This window comes from Antechinus flavipes, chromosome 1 (assembly GCF_016432865.1).
Source record: "Antechinus flavipes isolate AdamAnt ecotype Samford, QLD, Australia chromosome 1, AdamAnt_v2, whole genome shotgun sequence".
NCBI classification, from domain to species: domain Eukaryota; kingdom Metazoa; phylum Chordata; class Mammalia; order Dasyuromorphia; family Dasyuridae; genus Antechinus; species Antechinus flavipes.
The window spans coordinates 251,441,646-251,466,359 of NC_067398.1; the positions used below are offsets into that span (position 1 = coordinate 251,441,646).

Genomic DNA, 24,714 nt, shown 5'->3' on the forward strand with positions numbered 1-24,714 from the left:
ACCTACTATGTACCAGGTATCTATGTACTTCTTAAGTTGTGTTACTTTTGTTTTCATACTGTTAAAATGTATAAAATTTTTCTGATTCTGTTTTCTTTGTATCAATTTCCATATGCCTATATTTCTTGGTATTTATAGTTTACATTTGCATAGCAAATGTATAAAACATTTTCCTTATAATAGTCCTGTGAAAGGATAATACGAGTATTATCTTCATTTTACAGATAAGGAAAAAATTGGACCTTAAGAAAGTTAACTGATGTACTAGGATTCAAACCTAGATCTCTTAATTTTAAGTCTAGCAGCCCATGCTATATTTGTTATAGATGTAATTTTTATGTTATAATGATATTTTATTACATTGATGTAATACATTGTAATTAACCATTTTCCAACTTGAGTATATTAGCATATTTTTTCCCCTAGATTTTCACTACTATAAACAAAGTAGCAGTAAAGTTTTTAGTAATATCTATTGTTTGTCCCTAGTAGTGAGATCACTGGATCAACATTTTATTGTTTTTATTATATACTTCTAGATGACCATCTAAAATATTACATTCAAAATTCATTTTCATCAAAAATGAAAGAATGCACAGCTTTCCCTGGGCCCCCAATATTGAATTTTATTGTTTTACATTTCTTGCCAATTTAATGGATATAAGATGGTACCTCAGAATTGTTTTAAATTTGCCTTTCTCTTATTGTTAAGAGTTAAAAAACTTTCAAATGATCATTAACAGTTTATGTTTTCTCTTTTAGAAATTTTTCTGTTCATGTCTTTGGATTGCTCATATATTGGGGAATAGATTTTACTATTATAAATTTGTGTCAGTTCCCTATAGATTCCAAAAATAATTTTTTAAAAATCTGTTAGTTTGCTATATTTACAATATAGCAGGATTTTCCTGTTTCTTTTTATTTTGAATATATTGCTTTTTGATGTATAATTTTTTAAATATATTATCAGATTTACAAACTGCCTATAGTCATTTCTTCTATGTTCAAAAATGTTCAAAAGGTAGCATTTTTCTCTTTCAAAATTGAGATGATAAATTTTCTTTTAGAATTCCTTTCCCTAATGGTTTTTTATATTATTGAGTTTATAGAATGTGAATCCTATATCTGGTTCTATTTCTTTATTCCCTCTTTTGAATTATTAATAACACTTTTCTATTTTATTAAAGTTGACCCTCTTGATCAATTTCTTCTCCTATATACACTTTCCTCTCTAGATTTTCATGACACAGCTCTCTTATGGTCCTCTTCTACTTAATCTGATAGTTTCTTCTCAGTTTGTGTTACTGAATCTTCTTATCATGTTTACTGACTAGAGGAAAACACAAGGCTTGTCTTGGGCCTTCTCTTTTCTCTCAGTACTATCTCATTTAGCAATCTTGGTGCAATTATCATTTCTTATGCAAATGATTTCAAGATTTCTAGATCCAGCCCTAATGTCTTTCCTAAACTCCAGTTCTCTATCACCAATTGCCTTTTGTACATCTCTACCCATAGCATTTCAAATTAAGCATGTTTAAAACAGAATTCATTACCTTCCTTCCATATCCTCTGGAGCTTTTTTGAACTTCCTTGTTACTGTCAAGGACACTTCCAGACAACATCATTGCAATGTTCAGTTCCTTAGCCTACATATCCTGTCAGTTATCAGATCTTGTCATTTCTACCCTACCTATTCATTAAATTCTAATGATTCCTTATTACCTCCAGGATCAAATAGAAAGTTCTCTGGTATATAAAATTCTTTACAACATAGATATTTAACTTTTCCAGTGTTTTTACATTTCATTCCCCTTTATGTACTTTACAATCCAGTTATATTGGCCAATTAGCTGTTTTTACATACCATATTTCATCTCCCTTCTCTCCTTACCCTTAAATTGCCCTTCCCCTTTGCCTGAAATATTTTCCTTCTTCACCTTTGCTTCTTTGTTTCCCCATCTTCTTTCAAGACTCAGATAAAAGCTCACCTTCTCCGGGTTGCCATTCTTGGAAATTACTTTGTTTTGTTTTTTAATTTTTATTTTTCTCAGTTACATAGAAAAACAATTTTTTTTTTTTGGTTATACATGTACATTCATTTTTTTTTTACATGTTTCCTTATAAATTCTGTTGGGAGAGAAAAATCAGAACAAAATGGAAAAACCACGAGGGGGGAGAAAAAAAGGAGGGGGGGAGTGGACATAGCATATATTGATTTACATTCAGTTTACATAGTTCTCTTCCTATATGCAGATGGTGTTTTCCATCCAAAGTTTATTGAAATTGCCTTGGATCAATGAACTACTGAGATGAACCAAGTCTATCATAGTTGATCACTGCACAATCTTGCTTTTGTTGTGTACAATGTTTTCTTGGTTCTGTTTGTTTTGCTTAGCATCAGTTCATGTAAATCTTTCTAGGCCTTTCTAAAGTCAGCCTGTTTATCATTTTTTATAGAACAATAATATTCCATTACTTTTATATACGATAACTTATTCAGCCTTTCCCCAATTGATGGGTTCATTTTCCAATTGTTTGCCACCACAAAAAGAGCTGCTATAAACTTTTTTGTACATGTGGGTCCTTTTTCTTCCTTTATGATTTCTTTGGAATACATACTCAATAATGGCACCACTGGATCAAAGGGTATGAATAACTTTATAACCCCTTGAACATAGCCTGGAAATTACTTTGTGAATTTAGTTATTTAACTATAATCTTCTTCATTAGAAGATGAGCTTCTTAGGGGTAAGGGGTTGTTTTTGTCTTTCTTTCCTTAGTACTTAGCACGAAGCCTGGCATTATAGCAACTGATTAATAAATGCTTATTGACTGACCTAATAATGTATTTTCAAAATCGGGCCAAGTGAATTATTCACCTTTATAAATATTTTTCCATAATTTCCTTTGATATCCTGAACTATTTTTATACAAATGTTACTTTTATCTCATTCAGCTTTGCCTAATTGTTGTTTTGATTAATAGTGGATAAATCTATAAATAAATTTGGAGTGTATTGACATTTTTACCACTTATCTAATGTACATGTAGATTGTTTATTTTTCCTTTATTTCTATTAAAGATGTTTAAAAAATTTTTTTATCCATCCCATGTGTATCTGATGTCCTTGGACTTTTATTGTCATTTGGTAAATGATTTCCCCCATTTTATAATTTTTTTTTCTAGTTTTTTGTTAGTCATGTGAAAAATGCAGGTGATTTAGGGACAGGTTATCTTATAACTGTTAACTTTTTAAAATAATAAAACTGCAGATCCTTTTTTGTTGTTGATTCTATTGATATTTAAAGTTATATAATCATGACATTACAATCTTTTTAAAGTACTAAGAATCAACAAATCAATGTGTGATATTAAATTCTATGCCATATAAAGCTATTTTCATAAATCTTGCTGCTTGCCTCAGAGGGGCTGATAATGTTTTTTTTTGTTTGTTTTTGTTTTTTTTTTAAATTTTATTTTATTTAATAATAACTTTGTATTGACAGAATCCATGCCAGGATAATTTTTACACGACATTATCCCTTGCAATCACTTATGTTTCGTTTTTTCCCCTCCCTCCCCCCTTCCCCCCCCCCCCCAGGATGGCAAGCAGTCCTAGATATGTTAAATATGTTGCAGTATATCTAGATACAATACATATTTGCAGAACCGAACAGTTCTCTTGTTGCACAGGGAGAATTGGATTCAGAAGGTAAAAATAACTCGGGAAGAAAATCAAAAATGCAAATAGTTCACATTCATTTCCCAGTATTCCTTCTTTGGGTGTAGCTGTTTCTGTCCATCATTTCTCCAATGAAACTCAGTTAAGTCTCTTTGTCAGAGAAATCCACTTCCATCAGAATACATCCTCACACAATATCGTTGTCGAAGTGTATAATGATCTCTGGTTCTGCTCATCTCACTCAGCATCAGTCCATGTAGGTCTCTCCAAGCCTCTCTGTATTCATCCTGCTGGTCATTCCTTACAGAGCAATAATATTCCATAACATTCATATACCACAATTTACCCAGCCATTCTCCAATTGATGGGCATCCATTCATTTTCCAGTTTCTAGCCACTACAAACAGGGCTGCTACAAACATTTTGGCACATACAGGTCCCCTTCCCTTTTTTAGTATCTCTTTGGGGTATAAGCCCAATAGAAACACTGCTGGATCAAAGGGTATGCACAGTTTGATAACTTTTTGGGCATAATTCCAGATCGCTCTCCAGAATGGCTGGATTCGTTCACAACTCCACCAACAATGCATCAGTGTCCCCGTTTTCCCGCATCCAGAGGGGCTGATAATGTTGAACAAGTAACCCTAAACATGTAAAATGATTGCAATGTAGCAGACAAAAGTGTTTTTAAGCATTGGAATCATTGAACTGAAAAGAGACTTTAAAGATTATCTTGTCTAGGCCCCTTATTCTTCATATTGAGAAACAGACCATCATAAGAAAGGATAAAAGGAAAAATTTCAGAGAATTCTGGATAGTATATACTAATAAAAAAGTGGGCAAAACTAGGAGAATAATTTATACAAGTTCAGCCACATTCTGAAGAACCTGAACAATTCAATGACCAGTCATGTCTCCAGAGAACCTATGATATAGCATGTTAGTCAAAATAAAGAACTGATGAAACTCAAGATTCAAAGATATATTTTTAGGTATCGTCACTGTGTATATTGTTTTTGCTTGATTATGTTTATCTGTTGCAGGTTTTTTCCTCCTTTCTTTTTCTTGGTTTTTAATTGAGAAGGCCAAAAAAAATATAAACACAGAAGAGAAAAGTTCAGAAGGAAGAACAAACAGGACAGTAATATGTAAAATTTCTTATATGCTTTTTTTAAAAAGCAAATAGTATGAAATGGTGCAAGCCATGGTTTCATATTCTTTTTATGTTTTGCTGGACATAGGGAAATAATCTTTTAGCACAAGATTTTTGAGAAATTAAGCATCATGCCTCAGATCACTCATTGATGCAGTACAAATGCTTTTAGCATTTCTAATAGTACAGGTAGCCAATTTTATTTGGCTATTTTTGATGTGGCTTCTTAAAAATCTTATCTTTTCAAGATATAACCTCATTAATATTTATTTTCATTTAATTGTAACTTTCTTTTCTTTTTTTTTCTCTTCTGCTCATATATGCAGTATACAGTGTTATCTTGCATTTCTAAATCCTTAATACAAATATAGCAACAGAACTAATTCCTTTGGAATTTAATAGAATGTCAACACACTTTAGAGGAAAAATTTTTTCCTAACAAAGCAGATGTTTAGGATAAATGGAAAATATCTCAAAAATAATTTTTAAGATGTTTACCAAAAAAAGTGGCTATAAAATTTGGGGGGGAGGGGGTGCTGTATATGGAAATTAAAGTAAATAGTTTTAGAGAAGACGCAGTAGAAATGGAGAACTAAGGTATTTCTGGTTCACATAACTAGCAGAACAAATCTTTTTCTCTTAAATTAAAATTTTAATTTTTATAGGTTATCAGAAGGATTTTATAGGTTATCAGAAGAAAATGAGAAATAGCAAGTGATTGCATCAAAAATCCTGAAAGTTTTTGGCTTACCAGTTTACAGTTCATTTTCATAGCAGTTTTTGACTACTTTGCTAACCTTTGCCACCTATGTAGGACTCTAAGCCTGAGCTCTAATATGTCCTCTCCTGGAAGCTCCATAGTAGAATGGAAAGAGGACTCACCTTAGATTAGATAACCCAAATTCAAATTCTACTTCCCTTCTTACTAGCTGTGTATGGCTTTGTACGAGCTGTTAAACCTCTCTAAACCTCAGCCTCCTCGCTGTAAAATGAAGATAATAATACTTATACTTTCTCACAGTGTTGTTATAAGGAAAATCTCCTGTAAACTATAAAAAATTGATGTTATTAAGTGATCCAGAGTTAACTTTTGATTTGCATTTCTGTTGCTACCTTTTTGAATCTACTTTTTTTCACAAGAATTTTTCTCTTTTCCTCAATTCATAAATGATCTCAGATAACACTGCTAAAATCTCAGAATTTTTAATGAATTGCAACCTCTATTATTTTAGTAAACAATATATAACAGGCAAAGTTCCCTATGTCTTAAGACTAATTTCCTTTTGGTTTCTTGTACTTGCTCTGGGCTTGCATCAAATAATTGTATTAGTATAGAACACTGACTTTAGAATCAGAAGACTCGGATTTGAATCCCAGCATTGCTACTTAATGTAAGAACTTGGGCAGTCTATGTGCCTTCTTGAGATATCAATATGAGATCTATAGATCTAAAGGTCACTTCCAGCTGTAAAGCCTATGAAATCTAAAAATAAGAAAAATAATAGCTAAGTATTTGTGTTTGTTTTCAGAAAGTGGGTGAGCTCGAGAACACAGGATCTCATTCCCCAGAACAGGTCAGATTGGTTCCTTTGATTCAGTCAGCACCAAACACAGCACCGCAGGATCTACTGAGATCTGAGCACTCTGATGAGTGTGATCGACTTCGAGGGATAGTGAGAAAGTTGAAGGGGGACCGGAGCACTCTGCAAGCTCAGCTGTCTGATAAAGAGTACGTCTCTTTGCAACACAGCTACCCTCCTTCCACCATGTGAAAAAGTTCTTGCTTCTTCGTGTTAAACAGTTTTGCATCTGAAGTAAATCTAGTTTGGTTTGGGAGAAAACCATCTGTTTTCTAGGCCCCAAACTGACAGTGTTCAATAAAGAATTGTTTACTATGCTGAAATTTCTTAGATTTTGGCTTCAAATTCTGCTTTAGTGGTAATAAAACATTTGCTGAATTACCCCTAATGCATATAAATTACAGTATATCAATGGGTTAAATCACACTATTAGAAAAATTACTTAAAAATGCAAATTCAGGCCACATCACATTGCAGTGATTTCCAAAGGAGTTTCCAATTCTTTTTCATAATGAAATTTTATCATATGTTGCTTGAAATAAACAGGCCATTGATTGAATTGGTTCTTTGTTTGTTTGTTTTCTTACCATTATAACAGTATTTGATCCAATTTTGTATCCTTTAAACTTTTGGTTATAAGAATTTGGTAAAGCAAAAAAAAAAAAAAAGTTGAATTTTTTCCTATTCAGTTTTCTTTCTCTGGTACCTTGTTTTTTGGCTTAATTGAAATGTGGTGCCTCCTCTGGGTTTGTAATTACATACTTTTCTACTCTGTCTAGTTATAATTCTGATCAGGTCAGGATAGATCTTAAATTTTAGAGATTGAGTTTATCTGTATAGTTTCTGAGTATCATGCTATTTGTTTGGCAGTTTACTTTGGTCCTATTGATTTAGCCCACTAAGTTCTGTCTTTTTAGAAGCCAAATCCTATTATTCCCCATTGTCCTTCTATTTATAATTAAACTATATTTTGTATCAATAAAGAAACTCTTTAAATCTAAACTTGAAAAATTCACATTTAAATAGGTGGTATTTAAGGTAATTGTTTTGAGTAGCAAATAATTTCTGTAATCATTTGATTAAGCTAGATAATGATAAGTAAGAACATGTTAAATGAACACTGAAATTTCCCTCTGATCCTGTATATTCAGTTTGGAAATGAAGCAGTTACTACAGGCAAAAGCTGCTTTGGAGAAGGAGCTGAAAAAAGTGGAGGATACAGAAAAAGACAGAAAAGAGAATGAAGATACCATGAGGTAAATGGATTGAAGTGTCCTGAATTTGTAAAGAGAATGCAAAATGCATGCTGGTGTTTTTTGAATGGGGTCAAAAAAGTACACAAAGGTGAAGATCTAATCAGAAAATATTGATGAACTAAAAGCAGAAACTGAACAGAAATATTTTGTATTGAGAGTCATCACTAAGAAATTCCTGGAAATGATCAGTTGAAGAGGACAACTTGATTTGTTTGGGGTGGAGGGAGAGAAGGGAATAAATAGTACTTTTAACTTTTTTTTTTTTTTTTTAAGAAGGTGGGAATTGAAACAAATGAGGAAAGGATATATTTGCTTAAAAATAATGTTTTCTCTTTTCATCTAAAGTGATTGTAATGAGGAATTATATTTTTCCTCTTCTCATTGCTTATTACAACCATTTAACCTAATTAGGATAATACTTTATAAGGGAACCATGTAGTTCCTGCTCTCAGGCTGACATCTATTTAAGTTAATGCTAGGTCTGAGTCCAAACCAGGTTTGGTATCTGGTCCCTGTGTAATTTTCATTTTGTTTCACTAGATTTTGGGGTCAGACAAAACAAATTATTAATATCAACATGACTGTGTTATCCCCAGGTCATCCCCAATGTGTCAGGAGAACCTAATGAGTGCCTATTTCTCACTGTGGGACATTCATCAAATTCCACCATTCAAAAGAAAGATTATGATTACAAGTAATATTTGATCTTTGCCCTTACCACTTCAGAGAGGAAATTCAAAGACTTACCAAGAAGTTGCAAGAGACGGAAGTAGACCCACGAAAAATTGAAGATGACCCCATGGAGATAACACATGAGGTATAGCGTAGCTGTATTTTCCCTATCCCATGTTCAGGTCCTGAGGATTTCTCAAGCTAGTTTTAAGGGATGGTTTTAACTTTTTCTCAGATTGAAACTTTTTCTTGATTGGCTTTTCCCAAATGAATTTCTCATTTGTTATCCTAACAGGTTTCTCTGTCTTAAGATGTTATTTTATAGTTTCAAGTTTGTAATGAATGTATTGTCAGCAAGATGGCTTCTTGAATCAGTACCCTGCTCTTACTTCAAGAGGTGCTTTTGTTCTTCAGTTACATTTTTTCCTAGGATAGTACATTGGTAAGGAATTACAAGCAAGGATACATTTCACTCTGACACTTTGCTTCACTAGTGTTCTTCCAATATGCAAAAAATTTAAGATTATGGAATTTTTCAAATGAGTAATTTACTTAGAGGAGAAATGCCTTAGGATATGACTCTTAATAAGACAGGGATTTGGTTAGATTGTAAACATCTTGTTGAAAAGAAATGAGAAAATGGGAACATCTCTGTGCAGGTCTGGGAGAGCAGAAAGATGTTCATTGGGACATACTTACACCCCTTTTTCTTTTTGTTGAAAGACCTACACATATGGATTCTGAAGCAATCAAGTTAGGTGATTAGAAGCTTTCCTTTTTTTTCTGCCAGCAGGTAGCCTGGTTTGGCCCCTGTCAACCTTGACCATGTCAGAAAGGTCTGACCTTCTTCTCTTAGGCAGCATCTGTGATGGCTGGCTGATTTGCTGTATGGCACTATCAAAATCATAGCCTCTCCAAACATCCTCATTTTCTTCATCTGTAGAAGGAGGGGATTGGACTAGAGAATTTCTGAAGTCCCTTCTAGAGTTGTAACCTTCTGTTCAGGCAGAGATGGAGAGGGCAGCTAGGTGGCACAGTGAATAGAGCAGTAGCCTTGAAATCAGGAGGATCTGAGTTCAAATTTGATCTCAGACACTTAACATTTTATAGCTGTATCACTTTAACCCCAATTGCCTTGTAAGGCAGAGGTTGAACTAGATAAGCTCTGCGCTTCATGAGCCTCTGTGCTTCTTCATTATCTCCTTACTAGCTCATTCCTGCATTCTTTTAAATCTGTACCATAGAAAGCCAAAGTAGAACCCAGATCAGATTGTAAAATCCCTCAGGCTGCTACATGCTCTGAAAGAAGCATAATGTGTGCATATGACAGAGAAGGACAGTTTAAGCTGGTTTGTCACCAAAACACATACCTGAAATAGGGAAGTAGTTTATCCCACAGAATCTTTGCTTTTTTTTGGCAATACCTCCTTGTTCATTGTTGTTAGAGGAAACTGGAAGGATGAAATCAATTCTTAGCTGGTAGACTAATATCTTTGGTTTCTACCTGGCACACAAGGACCACAGATACAATATATCTTAGTTTCAGTTTATTTCTTTGAGTAAAAAACAAGTTTGTTTTTTTAAAGGCTGCATTCCTATGTAGTTTTTCTCGGGGCCTTTAAAAACTAAGGATTTAATGAGTTCAAAGTTTTCTTTGTGTATGCCATTGAATTGAATTTGAATTGAAAATTGAAATTTATTTAAATTTAATTTATATTTAGTTTTTCTTTAACAAAATTGATTCATTTATGTGCCACTTTTAGTTTTTTGGCTCCTTATCATGTAATAAGCATTGAATCTTAAGTATCTTAACTCTTGGTATAGAAGAAAAAAAAAATTTTTTACTAAGTGTTTGGAAAATCTCACTAGCACTGTTTTAATTGCAAATTTGGATAAGCCACAAACCCAACAGCTAAGCAGCAAAAATCAGGTTTTCCTATAGAGCAGGCTAATGTGACTTCTGCCTTATCTTGTTATTATTTGACAGCTGCCTGGAGAAACACCTGTTAAAGAGGTTTCATCCTTTTACTTAATTCTGTTTTAGTCCTTCCTGGAAAATATTTTTCATTAATGAATAAAGCATAATTTATACACTATATCTAAGGTGTGTTTTTGAGGCAGTTTTCCCAGTTACATATTGAATAATACACAAATACTTTTTTGGTCAACTAGAAAAATTCGTCATTTTTCAAAAGCTCCTTTGTTTGACTAAATGCTTAATTTGCTATAAAATATTTTCTAATACCAGGCAGGATCTCCAATTTGAAACAGCATAGCAGCAAAGCAGAGCTCAAAGTCCCCTATTCTATATCCTAAGAACATCAGGATCTCTAATCATATGAATGACATGGCATTATATGTAACCAAGTTGTATTTTTTTCCCCTGCTTTAGGTTACAGAGAAGGTTAATATTTAGTGTACATTTATAATTATTTTGGGAGGCATTGGAAAAAATGTTTACAAAGGGATGCTGACTTTAGGAAGATCTTTTCGAATGACATAGAGATGCCTTCCCTGCTAAAAAAACAGTATCTGTCTCCTCTGATTTCTCATAGCATCTTGTTCACACTTTTTTTTTTGTATATAACAGGTTCTGACTTATACATCTCCTCTCTACAAACATAAATACTGTGAGAGTAGGGATTGTTTTGTCTTATTTTTATTTTATCTTATACCTCATGCATTCATAAATGCTGTTGAATAAATAAGGAATTGGGGACTGTCTTGGACTTGAAAAATTTTTAGTCCTGTGAAACCCATATTTTGGTTCTCCAGTTTCCTTTAGTAAATTTGGATATTTTTTGTAGAATTTTAATCCTTTTAAAGAAAAATTCCATTTCCTTGAGGAGTTAGGATTTTCCCACATATTTGGGAATGTGTTTTCTTAGTGTCTCTTAGATTAAAGCTCATACAAATTTGGAGCTTTTCCTTAATCTCTTCCCCCATAAGATGTTCTCCAGACCATTAAAGAAAAGTAAGAGACAAACATGTCTGTCCTATTTTCTTATTATTTTGGCATGTTAACTTGGAGATTTTTGAGAAGAAATGGCTTTAATGCAATGAATGCCTGTCTTTGTACCATTGTGTAGAATCTAGAACCAGTCAGGAAAGACAGTTCTCTTGTTATATTTAAATTCTTCTTTCATTTTCTTAAGGATCTGATATTATGGCTAATTGTGTGAACTTAAAGGATACAGGTATATGTATCTAGTCCCCTTTTCATCATGAAGAGACTTCATCCTTTTACTTAATTTTGATAATTTGGCATTTAAACTCTCTTATTAGCTCAACTATAATGCTGGGATGCCTTCCTAGTTATTGTCTTGACTTCAAAGAATCCAAGTCTGTAGTCAGCGACCAAATTTTTCTTGACTAAAACTTTGAGGAAATTTTTCCAGTAGCTTTACAATTGAACTCTTGTGTTTTTCTTTTTGCCATTTTTTTTCTAAAACTGGACAGTCTCAAACTCTTGAGAATCAAATCCTATAAGAAGGTAAAAAGCTAGATAATGATATTTTTTTTACTACTCTCTTAGCTTAGATCCCTATATAGTTATATTTAAGATGTTCACAGTGGATTCTGTTTTTAGAAATTTAAGATCCCTTTGCTTCTACCAGGAGATTATCTATTGATTATTTTTTTCCTTGATAATTCCTTTCCTTTATTGAATTTACTTGCTAGAGGCTCCCATAAATAAACATTGTAAACAGATAATAGAAAATATCTCTGGAAAATAGAATAATAAAGTAATTGACATAAGAAGTTTTTATTCCAACAGCCTTTTTCTTTTCTTTCTTTTTTTTTTTTTTTTTTTAAAGCAGAGGAGCTAAGAATATTTAGTGTTGATTCAAAGAAAGGTAAAGCTATTGGGTAGAGTTTGAGTAGTCCTAAACAGGCAAGAGATAGATTTGAATAGTACTAGTCAGTGATCATTCTAAAACAGTGTAATCCAGCTTATTTACTCTGAACTTTACTTTAAGGAATTGAAATGTGTTATAATTTGAAAAATTAGAATTTGCTGCCAAGTTGCTTAAGTTGACTTGCTTTTTCTTTAGTCAAGTATGAAGTGCATTAATATATTCTAAGGGTAAAAAACCTTGCAGGCTGTTATCAGAAGGAATTGTAATTACCATTCTTTCTTATCATCATACTGCTAGTAAATTGGCAAGTTGCTCCCTTCAGTAGAGCATCATTGTCCATGAGATCATAGTACTCTGGAGAAAGGGAGAATTTAGGTTGGTGGGCTTAGCCAACAGATGTGATGCCAGCCAATTGTTCTTGACAGTATTCTGTTAAAGGACATTTGACCTAGTTATAAATTTTTCACAGTTTTCTGAATTGCTTCTTTCATGAGATCTTTTCCCAATAACTTTGTCTCTGCTGAATTTAGAGATTAGTATTTTCATTGTTAGAAATATGACATTGACATATTAACAGAAAATGTGTGCCAGAAAGCTAGTGACAATATGGAAACAATAACTATTTGAGATTGTAATGGAAAAACTTCTTTCTTCCCACTTAAATCAAAACTGATATTTACCATAGTTAATAGAAATAGAAAATATTTCTATTTATTAATGATAATTAATAAATTAATTAATAAAATCACCTAATGTACTTTGTTTATTAAATCTAAATAAAAAGGGGGGAAAGTGGCTTTTCCGATTATTATCTTTATAACATCAGAAATTTGCTTTTATTCATTCATTCTAATTTAAGATATGATTATCTTTTTAAAATCATAAACCATTTTATAGGCATAGTGACTCAGGCTTCTGGAAATAGTGGTAATGCTAAAAATGCATCTTGACTTCAGAAGGTTAATTCAAACTCAAAACTTACCCTCTTCTGCCCTAATCATAGGAAATATTTTTTTCAGCAGAAGAATTTGGCCCATCCCTTGATATTAAGTATCATTAATGTTGCCCTTGATCTGTCAGAGCACTAAATAACCCAAGAAGCAGATATTCTATGTTCTATCCTCATTGGTGCTGCTAACTTGCTTTGTGACCTCAAGCAAAATTAATAACCCTCTCTGTGTTTTAAGTGTTCTCAAGCTATAAATTAGGGATGCTGATATTTTTCACCTACTTACCTCCTTGGGGTTTGAGAAGAATTAATCATGTTTGGAAGGCTTTTTGAAACCCACCAGAAAAATATTGAAGTATTGCCATGCTGGCAGGATCACAAGTGATGTCGTGATTTTTTGTTTCTTTTTTTTTCCCCAACAAGAAGAGTGCTGCCAGAAAGAAGTTTAGAGATTTTAATGAAAAATGACTTTGAATCCATTTTACAGTTTGTACTTTGTTTCTCACCAAAGATTTTGTCAAGCTGAGCAGTGGATACAGATTTTCTCCAAATTAAAAAGCATGATCAGAATATCCTGTTATCATGTGAAGTAATATCCTGCCACCTTACCTGATAGTTATCTACCCTGCTTCTACTTATTCATTTCCTTCCATGACTCATTCTTTTCTGTCTTGAATTTCTTGCAGGCTCAGGAAGATGCCTTTATCTCCTCCAACATTACCTGTATCCAGACTCGGCAAAGTTCTGTACCGCGTTCAAGTAATGTGTCCTCTTGGCCTCCCACTTTCCAGTCTGCTACAAGAAACAAAGAGCACAGAAGAGATAAAGCTGCCAGAATTATCCAAAATCAATGGAAGATATTTAAAAGAAAGGTGATAATTTCTTGAAAAGAAATACTGTTCTTCGTAGCTGTTACCTCTTTCTTTTCTAGACTCTCTGGCTTCTTAATGAATGTTCTTTAAAAAGCACTCTCCTAGAATCATAGACTCTTAGAGCTGGAAGGGATTTAGAGAGCCCAGCCATCAATGGGTCTAGCCCTTTGTTTTTATTAGTGAAAAAACTGAGGCCTAGCCTGGTGAAATGATTTCCCCAAAGTCACATGATATTTAGCAACAGAACCTGATTCCCATTTGAGTGCTGCCCTAGACTTTCCTACTGCTGGTACATGGGTGAGTGGCATTATCCCAAAAGCCTTCCCAGTAAGAGATAGAGGAGTTTAATTCCCATATAAATTCTTAATAGACCTGGAATCTATAGTCAAAAGCTTGTGTGATGCTTTTCATTTCAACTCATGTAAAAATCACAGGACTTTTGCTTTGTCTATAGAAAAATAATGCTATTGATCCACAGTACCCAAAGGTTGAGTTATTTTTATATTTGAGTTACTTTTATAATTGAGTTACTCAATTCTTGAGTAGTTAGAATGGGTTGCTGAAACCATTCATCTACTCACCTGACGATCAGATGACTGAAATGTGATTTTTGAAATGATTAATTGGAGTTAGGGGTTCAGTCTGCCTTAACAAAACTCAGTTTTTCATGGTACAAAACTAACTGACTGATGTGTAGATCAATCCTTCTAGCCTTGGCTTCATTTGCATGGTCAACCAACTGAACTAACTTTTCCAGAACTCTTTAAGATAAAAATATCTTTAATGTATTTCTGACCATATAGTCAAGGCCTCTGATAAATGTTTCTAGAATTCTTATATCTGGAAATTTTATCTCTAATTCTATTAAAGGAATGTAGACTGGTTTTTATGGAAGAAATACGGTTTACTTGATCTACTTATATAGAAAGGTATGGGCACAGAGAAGCTAAAAATAGTTCTCTTAAGAATGCCAAAATGATTAAGCACGTGTAGGAATTATGGAAACTTATACATGATGTAAATACTAGGAATTCAAACAATCTTAAAGCTTAACTAATCTACCACAAGGGAGAATGAGAATGAAACCTTGTAATATATACATTGCTCTATTTATAACAAAGGATCTTAGAGAAAAAAATGTAATTGATTTGTTGAGTAGTCAATATTTTATTTTTGTTTTACTTTTCTAAAATGACCATGGAGTTACTTGTTTACACCAAATTTATAAGAAAGGATCTTAGAGAGAAAATATAATTGATTTGTTAAGTTGTCAGTATTTTCTTTTTTTTAAAATTTTTCTAAAATGACCATGGAGTTACCTGTTTACCTGAACGCTGATATCTGCTCCATTGCACTAGATTCCCTACTTGCGTAGTCCTCAAAGAATAGTTGTAATCCCCTTCTCCTTTTTGAAGATATGTATTACTGTTCTGGAAGTCATAGTAAGCCTTTCCATTTTGGTTGAAAAATAATGGAGTTGCTAGAGCAGTGCTGTAACCCAGAACATATACTGTCTCTATTCCCATATCCCTTAATCTTCAGTAGCCACCCAGTTCTTCACTTTCATTCAGCTTTCCTCTATTATTTACTCTGCAGATGTTAGTTGAAAAAGTTAATCAGTCTCAGCTAAAGTCCCATCTTCTACAAGAAGTCTTTCTGGATTCCCCCTTAATGCCTAATAGCTTTTCTCTATCAATTACTTCCAGTTTATACTGGATGTGTCTTGTTTGTACATAATTATTTGTGCGTTGTTTTACCCCATTAGACTGAGAGCAGGGACTGTCTTTTGCCTTTCTTTGCATCTCTTCATTGCTTAGCACAATGCCTGGCACATAGTAGGTACTTAACAAATGCTTATTGATTGACTGACTAACAAGATAGGTTGGGATTTTCCCTCTCCAGATTCTAAGACAATATTAAGAGAATTCAGATTCTGGTAACTCAATTTATTTTGCTAAAGGTGTAATGTCATGTAAATCTGATGCTATTAATATGGTCATCTGAATATAATTTGTCTGTATTGGGCATGTTTATTGTAAAACCTACGTCTTTAATCAGGTGATCAAAAAAATTCAATCTGCCTATGGAGACACCCCCTGTGCTTAGCATAGTTCCTTGCACGTAGTAAGTGCTTGACATATAAATGCTTATTATTAAGAGATAATATACCTAAGTTCAGTTCCAATGTTTGTAAAATAAGAATAGCATAAAATCATAGAATCTCTGGGTAGAATGGGCCTCCGAGATATCTGGGTCTGACCTGCATCTGAAAAGGAATACTCTTTCTAATATGACTTGAGAAGGAATCCTCTGTGACTACTACATAGAGACCTCCATAATAGAGTACTCACTGCTTCCCAAAGCAGTCCAGTATATAATCTTCCAATATTAATGCTTGTACAAAGCTCTGAGTCTATAGAAGGCATTAGATTTTCTTTTAATTTACTATATCTAATGTCCAAGCCACAACTAAACTTGAAATTAATGATTAGTTGGTCTCCACATGAGCTGCCTCTTGACTTATGTCCAGCATATATTCAAAAAGTCAGCATTTTGTAAATATTAAAGTTAGAGTGAGGAATAGTGGTGCTAAAGGTAACTACCCTTCTTAATAGTGGCAAGTGGCAAAATGGAAGTGATTTTCATCAAGTAATAATAAGCTCTTTCCAAAATTTATTATTCTTTTCTATTCTTTTCTCTGGACTGTGACAATTTGAGCAAGTTCAATAGACATATTAAGGCATTTACTCTTTCTAGAATACTCTTTTAAGATGCTGGGGAGATAAAAATGAAATAGCCCCTGCTTCAAAAGAACTTATATTCTACTGATATATTCAGAGTCTTCAGCTTTTATTCTGTAATGTGCTAAATGATCTTTTGTCCTCTATATGCCTTGGACCTCATCATTGCAACATGTACCCACTCCTTTCTCCTTCCCTTTAAAATATAGATTTATTTCCCTCCATTCCACATTATCCTGCTCTTTATCCTCATCTATTTCTTGTTTTATTGATGGACAGATCTTTTCCCTGTGATGCTTTTTATTTAGATAAGTTAGTTATTATTAAACATCAACTAGCTAATGTAATATTCATCATCAGTGACAAACACTAACAGAGAGTACTATTGCTCCAAACGGCAAATACTACTGAAACCTTTAACTTTAATTTGAGAATTTTTAGTCAGTAGACTTGCCTTCCTATTTACATTTTGCTTGGGTCAGGGGAAGTAGCTAGTATTGAAGAAAAAGTTCATTGTGCATTTAGTCCAAGGTGTGTTATATTTTTGCTTTTATCTCCACAAAAACTATGTTTTTCAGTCCCTTAGTTGATCAAATAGCAATGGTAAGAAGGAAAAATGAAATCCCCTAGGGGAAGAATGTGATTTTAAAAGGCTGCTAGACCTTCTAATGTTAATTTAGAATTTGTTTTTCTGTTTCAGAAAAAAGAGGCTAATCTGGATGAGGTAAGTGTGGGTTGTTATACCAGTAAAGTAACATGAAACATCAGGGGATGTTTTAATATTGAAGTTTACTAAATTTGTGTGGTTTTCAAAGGCGTCTCTTTAAATTCTCATTTTAATTAAAACATATTCCATTATTAAATTTAGAATGAAACAGTGACATTAACAGTGAGATTTTTAAGGTCATTTCCATTTTTTCCCCAAACATATGATTTTGATGTTTCTTGATGAATGGAAGAAGGATACAGTTCTCAAAACTACTCTTTATCTGTATGTGTATACACACACACACACACACACACACACACACACACACACACATACACACACAATAAAAGAGAAAAAGAATTCCAGAGATGTAGCACTCCTCATCTGCCTTTTTATTAAAAACCAAGTCGTCTTTTCTGGAAAAAGTAGACAGAATAGATTGATGTATGTGGGGGTTTGGGGGTTTTTTTTTGGAGTCCTGGAAATTTCCCTATTCTTCCCTCCCCTACTTTCTTACTTCCTTCTTTTCTTTTTCAGAGATATTGCTTGGGTTTCTTCTGTAGATCATCAGTTTTATTCTTAGTTCATCCAGAATGTGTGACCTTTTGGATCATTAAAAGGAGAAAGATTTCTTCTACTTGTAGAAGTTAAGCATAACTATCACAATTGCTTTACCATTAGGATCATTAAAAGGAGAAAGATTTCTTCTACTTGTAGAAGTTAAGCATAACTATCACAATTGCTTTACCATTAATCTGAGGAGTATTATCCCTCTTAATGGTGGCAAACAGGATGTTAGTAAAGAAAAGTGATTGGCCTTTGATTGTTGCCCAAGTAGCTTAGGTTAGTTCCAAAATGTATTGCTTTTATTTTTTTTTTCTTCAACCACCTATATTCAGGTACTTTTCTTTGTTGTTTTTTTACTTACATTGTATGTGACAATTTCCTCACCTTCATCAAAAATCAGTCCTGCAATCAAATAAATCTATGATCCCATGATCCTGCCTTAAATCCTGCCTTTTACTTGACAGTTATGACAAAAATATCTGGACCTGGAAAGGAATGTTAAGAGTTTGTGCTCAGTATGTCTGTCTATTGTTCGGTTAAAATGAGATGAGAGCTTCAGTTCGTTTGTCAAGCATTTGGTATTTTTAAGTAAGAATGAGGATAGGTTCATTCAGGATAAGTGTATATTAATCCCACCTCTATTCCAGAGGTAAACGAACCTATGAATCTCCATACTGACTTCCAGAAATAGAAGGGAAAAAAACAAACACCAAAACATTTTCTTTGCCATGCCAGAAGAACCTGCCAGATATTGCCTGATTTATTTGTTTGAGTAGCCAGAGCCTTTGGATAAATAGATTCTAACATGAAAACATTAGCACATGCCTTGAGCTGTCAAATATGGGTCAGAAATAAGCAGTTAGAATGTAATTGCATTGACAAGTACCATCATTTTTAGATTTTCAGGATTTAATTTGATCATTGGGTCAAGAATCAATGAGTTTATTCTCAGTGTGGATTGGGATCTTTCTGATTGCAGTAGATTTTGTGAGTGAGGGGGAGAAAAGTACTTTTTAAATATTTCTGTGAATATGCAATAGTAAGGGAATATGTTTTCTTTGCAGTGCTACCTTTTCTCTCTTGAATCTGCTTTAATTTGTAGCTGCCAGCTTTCCAGGGAATTAACATCCATTTCTCTCTTTCTCCCTGCTAGGCGGCTGCTGTGCTGCAGGCAGTTTTCAGGGGACATTTAGCACGGGAGAAGCTGTTTTCGAGCGATACATTTGGTTCAGAATCTCCCAGCATGCCCAGCTTTCCAAATAAGGTAGCCATCAAGACAGCTGGACACAGACTCAATATGTCACTCTCTATTTCTTCTTTTGGTGCAATTTGTCAACTAGGGGAAATACTAGATATTTTTTAACTTAGTCTTGAAAAGAATTCTCACCCAATGGGCTTAATCTAATGCTCCAGGATGTAATATATTTTCAGACCTCACTAATTTTGCCTCTAGCCCAGCCAAAGAAAATCTAGATTTGAGGTTAGATTGCTATTTGGGAGCCAGAGAATAAAGCAGCATATCTTACCTTATTACTCAGATATAAGAACCCCTATCTAAGTTATTATATCCCATAAGAAAAGACTTGTGTCTTTCAGAGTATAAGAATCTATAATCAGGTGGTTGCTCACTTAATAGCATCACCCAAGGAAGGAGATCTTGCTTTTTGTCTATCTTGTTTCCAGGGTGGTAAACCTTAACTTTATTGTGAAAGGTTTGATGTCAAACCTTTACTTTGCTCCTTTGATATCATTACATTGTAGAGATCCAACACATCCCGCTGTCATAGTTCCTCAATTTTGGTGGCTGATAACAAGGAGGAAGACGAGGAGGCTATTGCAGTCATCCAATCGATTTTCAGGGCACACTCAACACGGATGGGATACCAGTAAGTCAGAAGCAGCTGGTTCAAAGTGTGATTTGGATTTTTTTGTTAGGCCTATTTCTGATGTATTAAGAGGAGATCTAAGACTCAAAGGGAGAAAAGGTGCCACTGTCACAGTCACCCAAGAATAACACCTGATAGCATTTAGACATTAGACAGTGTGTTGCAGCAGGTTAACATGTCAGCTATTTAAGAACAAAAGCCACAGTTTGGGGTTTTTTGTTTTTTGTTTTTTCCAATTGATGAACAGGTAGTAATACATGGTGGACATGTGGTAAGCCTTAACTTGATCAGATTTGAAGAGCCTTTGGGATCATCATCTCATCCCATAATCACTTTGCTTTTTTTGTTCTGGAGGAAAATATATAGATAATATTTTGGTCACCTCTTGGTCCAGGTAACCATGAATCTATAGACTTCCTGTCTTATTGTTTTTTTTTTTTAATGTGTAATTCTGGTATTTAACAGATGAAATATCCCAAAAGGCCCAGAATAGATTCCTTCTTTCATTGCACAGACTTTTTTCAACAGTAGTCCCATCATCTGATCTCTACCCGGGCTTTATGGGTGACTCTGTCCATTCTCACTTCCTCCTACCTTTGCTCTACAGTGCTCTCCCTGACCTTTGCAAAGCCTTGGGGCTACCTAAAGACATAATGCACCAAAAGACAAGAAGGGGGGAAAGGATGGTTTAAAAAGCCTTTTTACAAAATCTCAACAGGCTGGGCCTCCATTTCCTCCTTTGTACAGTGAGGTGTTAGCCTAGATGATCTGTGAGGTACCTTCCAGCTCTGAACATTCTATGAATCTATAAACAAGCCTTTATAGCCTTTTTGCTAAAGTTTGAATTGTTTCATTGATTATGACTGTATTTTTCTCCAGATTTCTTCTCTTCATCCTCACAGGCAAAATAATGAGCCCTGCTTTGGGCCTCAAACCACTATAATATGTCTTTTAAAAAACTTTTTAATGTTTTTTTTTCCCCAGTGCAAAAACAGGCTTTGATTCTCCCATAAATGAAAAGAATCCTATTTCAGCAGTATGCAAGAAATCAACTTCTCTAGTCTCTGCACCATCTTCTCTTGGTAATCTCATTTTTTTAAAAAATTAGATTATAAGGGAGTGTTTATTTTTAGCCAAGAGGATAGTTTTTCTAAGTTCCTTTTTATACAGTAAAATAACAAAGCCTAAATAATTCTTTAAACACTATACCTTGACTGAGATTTATCTTTGATACCATTTCAGATCATCACAGTTCATCCCATCCCTTTTTAAAATGTATGCAGGAGGAAAAAACCCCAACTTATTCCCATAGGTTATAGGTTATACTATATATGTAGGTTACTTAGGTTATAGGAATATTTTGATATTAGTTATCAGGGTATCTTGTTTATTACTAACTTAATCTAGTGTGTCCCTCTTTTTTTGTTGTTGCATTTTTAGACCTACTTCTCACCAGAAGAGAATGATTTCTCTACTTGATTAATGGCTTTTTTTGTTTGATTTTTAAGGAAAATATCTCTTTTAATTTCCATTTCTATTTTACTAAAGCTCAAAGTAGTTCATACTACAATTAGTTATATTTACCATCTTAACTACATAATCCTGAGAATCCTTTCCAAAAATCTGTGAATGAAGCACAGACTTCTTTCTGCCCACTGAGGAGCAATAATAGAGTTCCTTCACTTGCTGTTTTTGATGTGAATAGCAGAAAAATGCTTTCCAAAAACAATGAGGAACTATTTGATTTTGTAAGTGAAGCTTTTGAGATTTTGAGATCCCATTAAATCACAAAATATAGTCTTGATCACTGAGGGCAAACAAGGGATCTTCTGGTATGATGGCATTTTAGACAAATAGTCCTATTCTCATTTAGTGCTGTTCAGAGTCGGTCATAGACTTTACTATAGCTTCTTCTAATCTAAGAGATGGCATCACCCGGGGGCTGGAGGTGGGCAGGGACAGGTAGAAATGAAATTTCCTAAACTAGTAAAATCAAAATGTTCAGAGGAAGAGATGAAATACATTATAAATACAAGAGTTTTATTTGCTTTTATTGATGTACATTTGTTGATGTACATCTTTGAAGTTTCTGACTTTTGAGTTATTCCAGGTAAAGAAGATAGTGAAGTTAGTAGCGAAGAGGCTGCAGAAGAATTACCAGCTGATGATGATGAGAGTATGCAACCCAAAGACCTGAAGTCACTGGCTCATCAACAAGCCTCTTGTGGTAAGTGTCCAGATACATTCAGTGAATCTCAGGAAAGAAGCCTGAGCAGTCTCTTCTTTCACAAATAGTCAAGAGTTTCTCTGGCGATTGAGTTGTCTCTTTGCTTGCTGACTGGAAAACATCCACCTGGCAGAAAGAACAGTCAAGACAGTTTGGGTGAGAGGGTAGGACAGAACAGCTTACTCACTTGTCTGAGCGCACTGGTGTTATGATCAGTCCTTTTAGTAGTTGAGTTCCTCATCTGCTCTTCTTGGCTGACTTGCCATAAGGTCCCAGAAAGTAAACTCAGGATAGCTTTCATGGAGATCACTGCCTTTTAGGTCATACTCCTGTTCATTTGCACCAGTGTTCCAGCTCTTGTAAAACTGAATTCTGAGACTCTTAAATCGACCAAATTGTCCAAGCCTTATGGTCTAGTGAAGAAAGCACTGGATTTGGAATAAGGAGACCAGGATTTGATTTCTGGCTCTGACCTTTACTGACTGTGTAACCGTGGGGAAGTCATTCAGTCTATCTGAGCTTTTGTTTCCCCATCTGTAAAGTGGGGATCACAATACTTGCACTTAACTCCCTCACAGAGTTGGTGTGAGAAAAGCTTTGTGAATCACAAATTGCTATAGAAATGTCAGTTGTTTTAATTAATTAATATATTCAGGGTGTAGTAGACAGAGGGCCAGCCTTGAATAGCACAATAACCATGGACATGTCACTGAAACTGCCAGTGACCCAAACATAGTCTAAATCACAACTTTCTTTCTATTTCTTTCTCTGTCTCTCTCTCTCTCTACTTATTTCTCATACACATACAGTCACATACATATGCATAAGAATTTTTTTAAAAGGGTACAAAGGTACTTAAGGTACAAAAAAGCTCTGTTGGTTTCCAGTGTACCAGAATGTTGAGAATGCCTTTCAGTAACTTTCAGATTTCTAAATAGGTTTGAGTAGCATAGCTTTGTTGTGCCACAGTTCTTTTTTAATGTCCTGACTCAGTTTCCCTAATTGTCCTATTTAGTTATTCTGCCTCAGGTTATAACCATTTCCTCTTAATGTTTGATAGGATAAAGGTCTTAAATCTTAGGCCTTAGACTATACTTATTCCCTCTTAATGTTTGATGGATAAAGATCTTTATCCATTTTAGACATCATTAGAATATCAGGAGCTCTCCTGTATCTCCCTCCACTGTGTCATCCTAGGTGCCTGTCTCCATTAAGTCATCTTCATCCTATGTTCCTCCCCCCATTAAGTCAGCCCCATCCAGGTACCTCCCCCATTATGTCATTGTTCTTGTTACCCTATAAAAGAATCTTATATCTGACATTTACTGCATGGATCCATTTGGTCCCAGTAGATTTCTCCCTTTTAAATAAACTCTTAAATTGTTCTCTAATTTCTGTCTAGCTCAGTTTCTCTGGCATTACAGCTTCTTGTTGACTTTTTATGTCCCTTAGAATTTTTTTAAAAGTCAGTGCAAAATTTTTGTGAAAGAATATAATTGTGCTCCCCATTAGTCTTCTTGTTTAGAGTTGGTTTAAACTCAAGATTTATTCTTATGCCTAAAATTAATGTGTATTCATGTGATTCAGATACTTTTATCATTCTGTTTTCACTTAAGAAATGAGTCGGTGTCAGAGAGAGAGAGAGAGAATGAGAATAAATAAAATATCTGAGGCAGGATTCAATTATAATTTTCTTCTCTGTATCTCAAACATCATAGCTGCCATAACCAAAGAATTCATCACCAAGTGGTCTGTCTGTGATGAACTTCTGTGTAATTGGTCCTCAGAAAGCCATACTCATATCTCAATTAAGTGTCTAATTATCTTAATCCTTAAATCTTTATGAACCTATTTTCTTGGTGTGTGGAGAGTACACCTTTTTTTCAAACAATTATATCATCTAAACTATTAAATTTGAATAGTAATTATGTTGGTTTTTTAAGAGTCATAGTATTGATGGAGTTGTCAAAAGTAGTGTTTCAGAATGCCCTTCTTATTAGTTCTGTAGAATTGTTTTCTGAGAATAGCTGAAAAGTTTTGAACATAATACAGATGAGAAGAAAAATAGTTATAATTACAATTTAGAGTATTTGGAGAGATGACTTACATCTTTATGAATCATCTTTTCTTTTTTTCATTTTATTTAAGTATGACTATATTGAAAAGACTCTTTAAAAATACACATACTAGATCTTATGCTTCCAAATGAATACAATCGTTTTCAGAGCAGTCACTGTATTTCACTGTCTTTTCAGTTTATTGAAAATAAGTTTACACTTCTTCTATGGGAGTTGGCTTTGGAATTTTTTTGCCTTTTTTTTTTTTTTTTTTACATTTTTATTGATTTGTCTTGTTTTTACATATCTTTATTTTTAAATATATCCCTCTCCCTCCCCAAGCTAGAGATCCATCCTTTATTAATAAAGAATAAAAAGAGCGGGGGTTGGAGGGAGGAAAGAGGGAGAAGCAGAATTCAGCACAACTATCCAACACATTAATCAAGTCTTGTAATTTATGAAACGTTCCATTCCTAGTCCCTCACATCTGCAACAGAGAAATT

At 34.0% G+C, this 24,714-nt stretch overlaps 1 protein-coding gene across 3 annotated transcripts in view; it reads left to right on the forward strand.

Annotated features, from left to right (window-relative positions):
- The window catches only part of IQCE (IQ motif containing E), a 109,185-nt gene that overhangs the window by 68,520 nt on the left and 15,951 nt on the right, over positions 1 to 24,714 (forward strand). For all 3 annotated transcript variants that reach the window (XM_052000089.1, XM_052000088.1, XM_052000087.1), the window contains exons 13-21: positions 6,365 to 6,564; positions 7,567 to 7,671; positions 8,398 to 8,488; positions 13,839 to 14,024; positions 17,466 to 17,489; positions 19,195 to 19,305; positions 19,803 to 19,927; positions 20,912 to 21,009; positions 22,038 to 22,154. In XM_052000089.1, the coding sequence (XP_051856049.1) occupies positions 6,365 to 6,564; positions 7,567 to 7,671; positions 8,398 to 8,488; positions 13,839 to 14,024; positions 17,466 to 17,489; positions 19,195 to 19,305; positions 19,803 to 19,927; positions 20,912 to 21,009; positions 22,038 to 22,154 (1,057 nt within the window). The remainder of the gene's footprint in view (positions 1 to 6,364; positions 6,565 to 7,566; positions 7,672 to 8,397; positions 8,489 to 13,838; positions 14,025 to 17,465; positions 17,490 to 19,194; positions 19,306 to 19,802; positions 19,928 to 20,911; positions 21,010 to 22,037; positions 22,155 to 24,714) is intronic.